The sequence below is a fragment of the Eptatretus burgeri genome, chromosome 9 (genome assembly GCF_056783735.1).
Source record: "Eptatretus burgeri isolate ZD-2024b chromosome 9, Ebu_testis_v1, whole genome shotgun sequence".
In the NCBI taxonomy this organism is placed as follows: domain Eukaryota; kingdom Metazoa; phylum Chordata; class Myxini; order Myxiniformes; family Myxinidae; genus Eptatretus; species Eptatretus burgeri.
Window position 1 is genome coordinate 87,452,709 of NC_140969.1, and position 12,948 is coordinate 87,465,656.

Sequence of the window (12,948 nt, forward strand, 5' to 3'; positions counted from 1 at the left end):
CAGGTGGTTACGAGTTGACGTAGCATATATGTACATTAGAATCGACAGTTATTCCTTGAGGTCCTCATTCGGTCACTGCTTTTTGAATGAAGAACGCAAAAAGCTCTACTTTGGTGTCAGCAAATGCAAGCTTCAAAACGAAAAGGTAACGCCATCCATTTTCCTCATGTCCTCGCATATCGCAACACGAGTTTGTTTACCTGTGTGCAAACTGTGTCCGCAGACAGCAGGACGTACAGCGCAGGCGGGAGTACGCCGCAGAGATGCGTGAAATGCAGAAGCGCGTGAGCGGCCGTCCCCTGCTGCTAGAATCTGTAACCATGGTAACTTGGATGTGGGATGCTGGGGTTCAGCTGCGAAATGACATTATTACATTTTCTGGAGTATAATTAAATTTGGAGCACAGATGCATCCCTGGTCTACCACGATAAACTTTGCCACCAGGCAAAAAGATGGTACGCACAAGGTTCGAATCAAAAATGGCTGTCCCTTTTCAAAAAGGCTTCAGAGCCAGAAACATGACTTCTGTTGCAATTTTAAAAGAAGTTCACGAACTGCTGGGGAAAATGTGCGACTCTGGCTCGCTGGACACTACAGAGGAAGGACTGCACTGAGTTTCACGATACAATCTGGGTGGGTGGGTGCACTGCTTGGGTTGATATGCCCAGGTACCGAATCAACTCATGGTCACATGGTTTCATTCTATATTCCACATCACCCAGTGAGTCTTAAACCCAATAAATACACAATTATTCAAAATAATCTGCAAAGATTTGGCAACAAGCAAGGAAGGCATTAACATTTTGTGCAAACAATGAAACATCACACGCTGTGTAGGCCCTTTGGTTCGATTGACACCATTACTACTACTGCGACTACATATTTAACCACCCTAAATATTCTCACCTCTTGATGGGGTTGGCCAGAGAAAATTTTGGCCCAAGTCTAACAAACTAGCTGGTCAGGCCTGCAGTTCGACTGAAGGAGACAGGAATTTGTAACTTGTTCAGGGTGCCGGAAATAACTCGCGTACTCTTCATGAAGGACAACGTCCCGTCTTTGAGCATCAAGTTGGTGAATGTTCAACATCCAAAGAGGTCCTTCGCAAAAATGAGGCGAGTTCTTGCTGCCACCCTGAACGAATTATAAATTCTGCTCTCACCTGCAGGGGACACTGCATTAGTGGCACAGCGGCCTTCCCAGCATATGGTGTAAATCCACAGTCAGGTGCTGCACACGAAATGATGAACAGGGCATAATCAGAAACTGACATCCTCTCAAATCGAACCCCCCCCCCCAAGAGACTGATCTGCCCACATCACGTGACACAATGCTTGGGGTATTTGTTTGGATACCCAAACGTGCAGCTCCGACTGAATGCAACTAATGGAAGATCTAAATCTTCATCGATTTCAATATGACATTCTAGAACTGCTGTAATACATCTGCGATTGTGCATCCTTCTCAAGCCGTTAACCCTCGTCACAACGGCTTCAAAAAATAAATAATTCTGTCGATGATGTTGGCAAAGCTTAAAAACCAAACTTCAACAAGTAATAGGCATCCATGACCATCCTTGCCCATGTTGCGGAACGTCGGCCGAGGCCCTCACGTTTTCACCTTTTATTCACTTTTAAGTTCGTTTTCTCCGCAACCGCTTGAGCGATTGGCACGACACTTTCAATGTAAGAGTTGAAACACGTGGAGAACGTTTGAGCAAAATTGCATGATGATTGGATGGAAAATGTAGCCGGCGTTCCAAAAAAGTCTATTTTCTGCAGGCGTGGGTTATAGGATGTTTCACTTAACGGGTTCAATGACCGCGAGCTCGCTTCGCTCGGCCTTGGTCGAATTAAGAAATTTGGCCTCAAATCACCACCGGAACACCACCGAGCGGGGGTCTCGATACCACTTTAAAATGTCAGGCTCAATTCCTTATGATGCTGAAAGTTTGACTTTGCATTCATTTGTGTGATTGTAGAAGAATGCACAAGCCAAGGCCGAGAGGTGCTTTCTACACACATTACGCGACATGGGGTTGAATGCAGAATTTGTGACAGCAATGGGGCAACAAGAGAACACTTTGCCAACTGACGAGGAGTCGGCTGGAAAGGCGTCGGAACTGGAAAACAAGAAGAGGTAGGCTTGTAAAGGGGTTCGTGGAATTCAAATCTCAACCCTCAAAACACATTGCAAATGATAATCCAGTTAGTATGTCAATCGTGTGATATGAAGTCAGTAAAATGGAATAACAGTCTTCTTTGAAGGGACAATAGTCTATAACACAGACTTAGCTAGAATAAGTTGTGTTGGCCTGTTTAGTGTTCCTATCTGAAACCCTGGCTCGTGATGCTAGGACTGCACCTTCAAATCCTTGAAACGAGATGTATTTGTCCACCATCGACTGAGGAAGACCTGGTGTTGCCTTAACGGTTAAAGTGGCTGGCTTAAGATCTCAGGGTCTTGAGTTCAAGACCCTGTCGTTCCGTTGAATTAACACCTGGTAGCCTGGTGTTGGCTTAGCGGTTAGGGTGGCGGCTTGGGATCTATTGTCCTGAGTTTGAGCCCCGTTGGCCACTGAATTAACACCAGGGGGTTGACTCAGCCTGTCATCCTTCCGAGGTCGGCAAAAGGAGTACCAGCATGCTGGTAACAGGGGGCACTGCATCAGAGGCACAGTTGCACCCACAGAAAATGATTCAGCCAAGCAGCCACAGGATGCATACGAATAAATAATCTACTGAGGTCCTTGAAATCCATGTTAAAGTATGCTGATGTCTACTCATGTCTCTTATCCTGCATGTTATTTATATACAAGATCAATGAGCTTCAGACCAATTTATTAAAAGCATTGAACTCCCACCCACCCCCCTCCCCCCCCCCCGTACCACGACTTACACACCCACTCAAACACCCCCACCCATCTACCATACACATCCATTCCCCCCCCACTCACCCATCTCTGTGTCCACTCCCAAACCCCTATCTACACATCTACTCCCCCTCCAATTACACATCCACACCGCTCCACCCAATCTATGCATCCATTCTCCCCCACCTCATCTCCACATCCACTCCCAACCACCCCCCCATCTATACATCCACTCCCACCCACCACCCATCTGCACATGCACTCCCCCCCCCCAGAACTGCATACCCAGTCCCACCTCCCCAGAACTGCATACCCACTCCCTCCTCCCCAAATCTTTTTTAATCCTTTAAGAAGCAAGGAAGTGCGGTTGCCGTCGATGACGAATGTTATCGACAAACTGCATTTTAACAGAAGTGCATTGAACACTTTGGAGTTATCACACAAACAAAGCTCTGAAAGCATGCCACAGTGTACATTTAACAATGACTGGTACAGTGATTGGTGCAACAATGCTTCTGTTAATTAAATTTGTAAACACTAACAAAAGTGGTTCTATCTTCTATGGTAAACACATCTTTGTTCAATAAGGATAAAAAAATCCCACTGATGTACATGTTCACTGTTGGATTTCAATGTACATACATGATGTATGTTTGTGAACCTGTACTGATGTACGTGTGATTGTTGTGAACCTTTGGATTTTGCTGTTTGATGCGAAGATCTGGCCTGACGATGCAAGAACGAGAGAGGACCGAAGAGGATCTTCACGGCGATGAGAGAGCAAACAGCCTCTCCTCGGAGGATGAGCGGGGCGGCACTGAATACAACAACAGCGATACCGACGTTAGTCAACAGAGTATGTGAATCTGATATTTATATCATCGGTATGTGCTGGCATGATGAGCCTAGAGGTGCGTTCACTCACCTCTGAGCAGTCTATAGCCTGGGTTCGAATCCTGGCTCAGCGATAAACCATCACCCTGGTATTTCGCAGGCAGGGCGATTCATGAATCTATATGCCGTCCATCAGACGGACCTTAAACTGGGTGTCTCGTTTGTCTGTGAAGCAGCTTCAGCAGCATAAACATATTAACTGGGTGGTTTGCACGGTTCATGTGAACAGCCTTCTTCAGATTTGAAGGGCAACCAAACACACGCATTGTTCACACAAGACAACTCGAGTCGTCGATCACGTTTGGACACCTGTCAGATATTATTGTTCAAATCCACACTTTCACGACACAACGCACTTTGGCCAGTTGAGCACTTTAAGGGAAAAAAAGGAGAAAGATTGTTTAAGTAACTTGAAACATGTTTTTCAGGTTTTAATCACCAACACTGAAAGAGGACAAATAACTTCACGTTCATAAAACTTTCACAACTTCTCATTATGTCACACTCAGAGTGCAAAAAATATTATTTATTTTGGTTAGAGCGCTGGCTTTTGTCCATGACCTACTTTTAACTTAGTTTCTGAGCAGAACTATAATGCCATGTAGGAAGTTTCAATGAAATGAGGTAACAGAGCGATCATCGGTGGTTTTGTTTCGTGAAGCGATGAGTTAGCTCCACAGACCACCACCCAAAAGAGGAAGAAGTTTGAGTCAACATCAGTCTTTAGTGTAATCTCCATAATCGGAAAGATGAGATGTCGATAGCAACTTAATGCAATGAGCTGAGCTGCCAGGTATGTAGTAGAGAAGCACCAGGACAGCAAGGGAAGCAATACACAAATACTTTTACTGCCAAAGACATTTTGAAATGAGGTTAGGGTGCAGGTAGAATAAAAAGAGGAAATAAAAGAAGATTCATTATGCCCATGAATGGAGAGACAAGGAACCAATGAGAGATGCAGATAAAGTTGGTAAAAGAGAGATGTTGAAGTTGGTGAGGACTGCAACATGGCTACAACAAACTTGGAAGACAAACCACTGAGTATTGACCATGGCTTTTCCTGCTACGTTAACCCCTTACAGGTACACACACCCTCTGTACAAAGGATTTGACGGGCAATTTTTCAGGTTATGTACTCTCTTTCGAGCCGAGTCTGGGTTTGAGTCCCGACTTCACTATAAACAGTCATCCTGGTGTTTCATCGACGAGTTTGCAATTATTTGGAGGGGACATTAAGCTGGCTGTTCTGACTGCTGGTATTCATTTGTATTAAACTAGCAGGGGTACCCAGCGTTGCCCGGTGCTGTTCTACTCCTGTTGGCATTTTGAAGAAATCCAATTTTGTTATTTTTGTGGGGTCCTAAAACATATAGATGTTTTAACGTCCTAAAACATACAAAACATATAGGTCATAAAACAGTGAGAGAGGGGTACGGGAAGAGAGAGAGAGATATGGGGAGAGAGAGAGAGTGGGGGAGAGAGAGAGAGAGAGAGAGAGAGAGGGGGAGAGAGAGAGAGGGGGAGAGTAGGGTGAGAGAGAGGTGGGGGGGAAGAGAGAAATTGATTTAAAATGTGGGGAGAGAGATAGAGATGGATGGATGCATCAAAGTGTTGATCAACTTTATTAACTGCCTTAAGCTACATTCTGTTGGGGTGAGAGTTGCACACTCAAACCAAATTTAAGTAAAGCCTGTCGAGAAGCACGTATAGAGTTAAATTTTCACAAGGAAGAGGGAAAGAAAGCAACGGCGTTTGTTTTGAAATTGGGGAAAATTAAAATGCAATAATAAACAAACAAACTTTGATATTCTTTAGTGGTGCAAGTTGAACGCATCGAAACAATATTTTTCCGTATTGCTGTTCAGTTGATTGGTATTGGTGACACAGTTGTACACATTTGGATATATAATATGTCGAATGATTTAAAAAAAAAAAGTTTGTACATCTTGTGACGAGTTGTTTTGTAGCACGCTTGTTTTATTGTAAGATATGGCACGTTTGGTTTTTAACAATTAGAAATTTTATTGATAATCAGCTTATTGTGAATAAGACTTTGCTTTGTTGTCGTATTATAGCCAGATATTGATCAGCACTTTTTATATACTTGTAACAGAATTACCTTTGAATGTTTCCTCCCCACTCCAATCGTAATATTTCTCAAAGCTACACCATTCTTCTTGACAAAGTCATTGTAATACCTTTTGTCTTCCTGTCAAATTGATTTTGCACTTACAACTGGCACATTGACACTTTCATACGTAGATTCTTTTTCAATTGCTATTTACAAGAAAATATTTTGTTCCGGTGTTTGTTGAAAGAAGGAATAAACGCAGAGTTGTGATAAGCACTCGCTGAGGAAAAGAAAACATTCACGTCTTTCTCTCACGCGTTTCACCCGATACACCGTACCGGATTTACAAAGAACAACAATAACCCTCAAAGAACATGAAAATTATCGATTCTGTTCACTCATTTGCAAATGAATAGTCGAAAATTTGCAACATGTGTCGTGAGACTGTTAACCGTGAACAACTAGGTCAGGAGTCGGCAACCTTTCAGAAGTGGCATGCAAAGAGTTAACTTATTCATTGTTATTTAGAGATCTTTGTGCCATTGATACATTAACAATAATCCCACTTACATTATTGCAGATTCATTAATAAATAAATTAAAAGGCAAATCTTACGTTTTGTGTGATCGTTGCCCATGCTTTCCCTTGCTGAGTTCTCCTGACTTCATCTGTGAAAATATCTGTTCACAGAGGTACGTAGATCCAAATGCTGTGAGCAGTGAAAATGCCACTTTCTTCAAACAGTCAATCACAGGTAAGGACTTCCAACAGGTCAGGATAGAGTCCCTGTGATCCCTCTTGGTAGCCTCAAGTGTGTGCTGAAAATCCCAAAACTTCAAGGCCCATAAACCTGAGAATTGCCACTTAGTGAGCTGCATTTCAAAATCCTCAACACCCATCCACTGAAATATTGTCAAATCCATGTCGTTGGTATCAAAGTTGGCTGGTTTCATTAGAAAGGAAAATATCGGGCCAAAACGTTGGAAATCTTTAAATCAGACAAAATTCCGTTCTTGCATGTGCACTCCAATCTCGGCAACACTGACGGTGCAAATTTCGCAAGAAATGCCTTCAATGTTTCAGAGACCCATAACAGTTTGGCCTGCACACTGCAGATGAAGGTTTAGTTTGTTTAGATGCACAATGATGTCAGTTAGACGTATTAGTGTCATGATCAGTGCCACTTATCGCCAGATTTCCTCCGAATCAAGATTGGCTGGCTCCGCTAAAAGTAATGTTGTAAATAAACCAATTGAATCGTTTTTCTTTCTACGTCAAAGAGCTTTCATTGGGGAGCATAACTTCGACTCTAAATTCTACTACCCAATGGAAACTGTTGTTGTTTTTTATTTTAGAGATTGACAGAGCAGTCAAGCACAGATTTTAAATTGGGATTTTTTTTTCCAACTTAGTTTCTTCGTCGTTAATTAGACCTTTATTGCACGTGCCCACTCAAAACCATCTTGCGTGCCACTCATGGCGCACGTGCCGTATATTGCTGACCCTTTGGGTCAGGTATGGGAGCATGTGCCAGAACAGCGCGTCGCTGCGTCCACTTTCCGCCGGTACTCCAGGGGCCTCCGTCTGGCCATCGCCCAGGCAGATGCCAGGCCCATCCCCATCTCCTTGAGATGATGGTCAACCTGCTGCAACCATGAGGCACGTGGTCGGCCCACTGGCCTCCTCCACTCATGAGACTCCCTCGCTGAGAGAATCTGGTGAGCAGGATCAGCGTCAGGAAAACGAGCCACATGTCCATACAGCCGCAACTGACGCTCACGAACTATGCAGGTAACAAATCTCATCCGAGTCTCTCTCAGCAACCGCTCGTTGGACACAAAATCCGACCAGCGATAGCCAAGGATTCTCCGAAGAGCTCTGGTACCAAAGGAATTAAGTTTCCATCTCAGATCCTTGGTCAGAGTCCAAGTCTCGCACCCATAGAGCAAGACTGGAAGTGCCAAGGACCTGAAGACTCGGACTTTCGTCCTCCCGCACAGGTACCGACAGCGCCACACCCCATGATCCAGTGAATCCATGACTCCCCAGGCCCGACCCAGTCGTCTATTGACCTCTGACTCGCAGCCAGCAGAGACATGAATATCACTGCCAAGGTAAGTGAATCTCTCCACGACCTCAACATCCTCACCACAAACAGACACAGACAGGACAGCAGCATCCAAGATGTCACCGAAAGCCTGGATCTTAGTTTTGACCCAAGAAACCCGTAATCCCAACGGCTCCGACTCCTCATTCAGCACCTCGAGGGCCCCCAAGAGGATGTCTAAAGTCTCCGCAAAGATGACTGCATCATCTGCAAAATCAAGGTCCGAGATCTTGACATTGCCAAACGATGCACCGCAACTTGATCTCTCAGACATCCTCCCTAAAATCCAGTCCATACAAGTGCTGAAAAGTGTGGGGGCCAGTACACATCCCTGCCGAACTCCAGTAACAACTGGAAATAAGTCAGAGATGGTACCACCACACTTCACAGCACTCTCAGTACCAGAGTAGAGTTCAGACATCAGATCGATCAGTTTTGGTGGCACCCCACGAAGACCAAGAATCCTCCAGAAGACATCCCGATTCACTGAATCGAATGCTTTACAGAGATCAACATAGGCTGCAAGCAGCCCCTGCTGAAACTCTCGTCTGCGTTCGATGAGGACACAAAGTGCAAGGATACGGTCAATCGTTGACCTCTTTGGTGTAAAGCCTGACTGCTCTGGACGCTGGTGCTCAAGCAGATGGTGGCGAACCCTATCAAGAATTATCCGAGCAAAGACCTTGCCCAGCACTGAGAGCAGCGTCACCCCTCGGTAGTTGTTGCAGTCTTGGCGATCACCCTTCCCTTTCCAGAGAGGGACAACAAGGCCCCTCTTCCAGTCAGTTGGGATGATGCCTGTGTTCCAGGCAGAGCACAAAACTGCATGCAACGACACGAGTGCAGCATTTCCACCAGCCTTGAGAAGTTCAGCATGGATGCCACAGATCCCTGGAGCTTTGCCCCGTTTCAACTGGTTCACCGCAGCCCGTGTTTCCACAAGCGAAGGTGGACCACAGTTGATTCGAGGGTCAGCAACAGGGATTGTAACACCCTTGACGTCCAACTCGACAGCTGGGGGATCAGCCTGGTACAACCGCTCAAAGTAACCGGCCCAGCGGGCCTTCACTTCAGACTCCTCTGTCAAGAGCCTACCACTCTCTGCTCGAACTGCAGTGCTCCGAGGGATGGGCTTGGATGAACGTAATGCGCGAATTCCCCTGTAAGCGGGACGAGAATCACCTGTCCACAGGTGATGCTCTACCCCCTCACAGATTCCTCGCACATAGGCCTCCTTGTCCACCCTCAGTGCATGTACAGTTTTACGTCTCAGCTCCCTGAACAGCTCAGCTCTGCCATTCAGCCTGGCCCTGCGACTCTGGTCAATGGTATCCAGTGTCCCTTGAGAGACAAAATTCTTCTTTGCCCTGCGGTGAGCTCCAAGGCATCCACCGGCAACATCAAGGACGGTGGTCTTGAAGGCGCTCCACAACTCTTCAGGACCCCCCAAAGCACCCAGACCCCCCAAGTGTCCACTCAGCCTGTTTGCAAACTCCTCATCTACTCTCTCATCCCTGAGCTTGGCAACATCCAGCCTAGGCTGGGATGGTACCATTCTCCAGGATTTAAGGTGCAGCTTTAGAGTTGCTACAACAAGCCTGTGGTCAGTATTGAGGAACTGATGTTAGTATTGAGGACCCTTTAACTAGGATGTTAAATATATATTTTGGAAAGTGAATGGACCTCAAATTAAATGTTGATCGATTTTCACTTCAAGATATATATTGTTATGAAAATGACTTGTGGGTTCAATGAAAGGATGAATTATGTCAAAAAAAATTTATCTTGTAGCTCCCTACAATTAGCAGCTGCCAGGATTGTGTGTACAACAAGCTCCCTGCCATCATATGCCCTGTGTCTATCTACTTTCCCCTATACTAGCGTCCCTTAATATTTTTACCTCTGCCACCTTCGACTGCAGAGGTTATGTTTTGATCATAAAATTATGGATAGATTCTGACTTGGTGGACAGGTTGGGTTTGTGATGAGGACGAGTTGATTAGAACTTGGTGAAGATCTGGATATGGATACTTGAACTTTTTTTTAATGTGATCCTTCACCATTATGCCTGGTGTTGGCTTAATGGTTAGTGTGGTGGGCTTTGGATCCTAGGATCCTGAGTTCAAATCCCGCTCAACTGTTGAATTAATATCAGGTGGGGTTAACTCGACCTGTCATCCTTCCGAGGTCGGCAAAATGAGTGCCAGCATGCTGGTATACAGTAACGGAGTGGTGACCCGTCCAGGATTGTACCCAATAGCCAAGGAGACTGCTGAAGCAGCACCAATGCTCTGCACAGAGTATGGTCCCAATCTCCTCCTCTCCTCCTTCACCACTGAGAGATCGGGCCAAAAAACAATATATAGCATGATATTTCAAAAAGTTATGGACAGATTATGACAAAACTAGGTGGGTGAGTTGGGTAGGTGTCAAGAAAAAGCGAATTAGATTTTTGGTTCAGGTCTGGATCTCGATCCGGCCCATCAGTGGGATACAAAACGTAAACTTGTCAGCCTGGCGGAGCTATGCGCTCTACCAGTGCCATTCTAGTTTCCATTGTATCACCCTACTCATTAATTATCTCACACGTGTTAACTGGCCGCAAATGGCATATCCACACGAATTAACCCCCATGCATCAACTAGAAGCAGCTGACATTGTGGTAGTTCAAGATGGAACAGAGGGATCCTTTGTTTTGTAGACATGATCAAGGCTCGTGGAAAAGCTCGAGCAGAATGGAAGGAAACAAAATGGAAAAGGAGAAACACCAACAGCAGAGTCGAAGTGCGAGTGAGATCAAAGAGAGGGGGGTGGGGGGGGTGGAAGGAACACATGAGTGTGAACAAGCTGCACACAAGCTGAATAAGACACAGGAAGAAGAGGATGGGGAAAATTGGGATGAAACATAAAAGGAACAAACCAACCAACAACTAACAAACGAAAAGAGGTGAGGGAGAGGAGGAGTTGGAGATTGGGACCATACTCTGTATAGAGCGTTGGTGCTGCTTCAGCAGTCTCCTTGGCTATTGGGGAGAATCCTGGACAGGTCGCCACTCCGACACAGGATACCAGCATGCTGGCACTCATTTTGCCGACCTCGGAAGGATAACAGGCCGAGTTAATCTCACTTGGTATTAATTCAACAGCTGAGCGGGATTTGAACTCTAGACCCAAGGAACCAAAGCTCGCCACCCTAACCATTAAGCCAACACCAGGCATGAGGGAGGGGGGGAAATAAATCACAAAAATCTGGAAAAAGGAGTGCTTGGGAGAGGCGTCATTTGGGATACAGAGGTTGCTGTGTTGGGACAGAGGTTGCGTTTACCCACATTGATGGACATACAGAATATATTATATACTGTATATCACGTACCGAGCAGGAGTAGCAACCACTCTGGGTGCAGTCATTAAGGTCATTTCAATCATATGGCAATTAATTAGATTCGATAATCCAGTTGGCAATTCAAATTAACACAGAGCCCAGTAAATAATAAAAAGATGGTTAATCGGTTACCAATGGTTAATAACGCTGTCATTGGGTCAAAAAGGAAGATTTGGGAATTGCTTCATTTTGGAAGAAAGTTTGTCCAAAGCTCGATTTGCACTTACAAAATCTCAAGGCAGTGTAAGGTCTAGGTTAAATTGCCCCAAACATTGGAATAAACCTTTTTTCCAGCACAGAATGTGTTATTTTGTGCTAAAAATCAGAACAACTAATTTGAATCAACTTCACAGGGCCTGGATTTCAGTTGCAGAATGTCTTCTTATCAAGTGAAACATTCTGCCTTCAGTTATGTGTTCACCACTCCATATTAAAAGGTCCCTGTCTTTTTTTCTTTGGTAAGTTATGTTTATCGTAATGGTGACCAAAAGTAATAAATTGGAATTATAGAGACTTAAAATACCAATCATTTCAAGGTTCGTAGTGGATCTGCCACACATACATCACACACATGGAAATAAAAAACGAACATACGTGACAACACAAGACTGTTAAACAAGATAAATAGCCACTGAGCTTGGGAAGAGTTCCATCACTTCCTGGGGAACTGACACAACAATGGCGCCGTCTTTCTCACATACTCAGCAGGGCATTTCCAAAGGAGGAATTTCCTCCTCCCCATGGATGCTAACCTATGGGGGAGATTGCCTTTGCTCTATCCTTTAAAATGCTGAACGTCAAGCAAGTCTTTCGTATGCCTCAGCCGGGGTTGGAACCGCCAACCTTCCAGACTCAGAGAGGATGCTCTAACCACTACGCCACCGAGTCTGGTGAACAAACTCAAGTTGTATTTGAAAAGCACGTTGCAAGTAAGTAATGAAAAGTATAAATTAGAGTAAAGTTCATGGCACGCCATCGCAAATGCCCACGCTTCCCGCCTAGAGCAAAGTGAAAGATGGCAAAAAGTTACACCAGGAATGATCCAACATCAAATTTTGAATTAAAAAAAAAATCTTCTGTTTTGATCTCTATGGCCCTAAGAGATCAGCACCTACGGTATGAACCAGGGGTCAAATCCCAAAAAACACATAACATATTTCATGTGTTCTCCAATGTTGATTGTATACACAAAGTTGCATTAAAAATGGGCCCATAATTGGTTTAAAAGTGTGCCCATAGTTGTTTTAAAAATGTGCCCAGAGTTGGTTTTAAAATGTGCCCATAGTTGGTTTTAAAATGTGCCCATAGTTGGTTTTAAAATGTGCCCATAGTTGGTTTTAAAATGTGCCCATAGTTGGTTTTAAAATGTGCCCATAGTTGGTTTTAAAATGTGCCCATAGTTGGTTTAAAAATGTGTCCATAGTTGGTTTTAAAATGTGCCCAGAGTTGTTTTAAAAATGTGCCCATAGTTGGTTTTAAAATGTGCCCATAGTTGGTTTTAAAATGTGCCCATAGTTGGTTTTAAAATGTGCCCATAGTTGGTTTAAAAATGTGTCCATAGTTGGTTTTAAAATGTGCCCATAATTGTTTTAAAATGTGCCCATAGTTGGTTTAAAAATGTG

At 44.5% G+C, this 12,948-nt stretch overlaps 1 protein-coding gene across 3 annotated transcripts in view; it reads left to right on the forward strand.

Moving 5' to 3' along the window:
- The window catches only part of LOC147020548 (protein FAM161B-like), a 38,787-nt gene extending 35,051 nt beyond the window's left edge, over positions 1 to 3,736 (forward strand). For 2 of the 3 annotated variants that reach the window (XM_085895978.1, XM_085895976.1), the window contains exons 9-11: positions 224 to 323; positions 1,982 to 2,139; positions 3,592 to 3,736. In XM_085895978.1, the coding sequence (XP_085752104.1) occupies positions 224 to 323; positions 1,982 to 2,139; positions 3,592 to 3,736 (403 nt within the window). Of the gene's footprint in view, positions 1 to 223; positions 324 to 1,981; positions 2,140 to 3,591 lie in introns of those variants that run through there. The other variant, XM_085895979.1, reaches the window with a different exon arrangement.
- Positions 3,737 to 12,948: the final 9,212 nt, after the last annotated feature.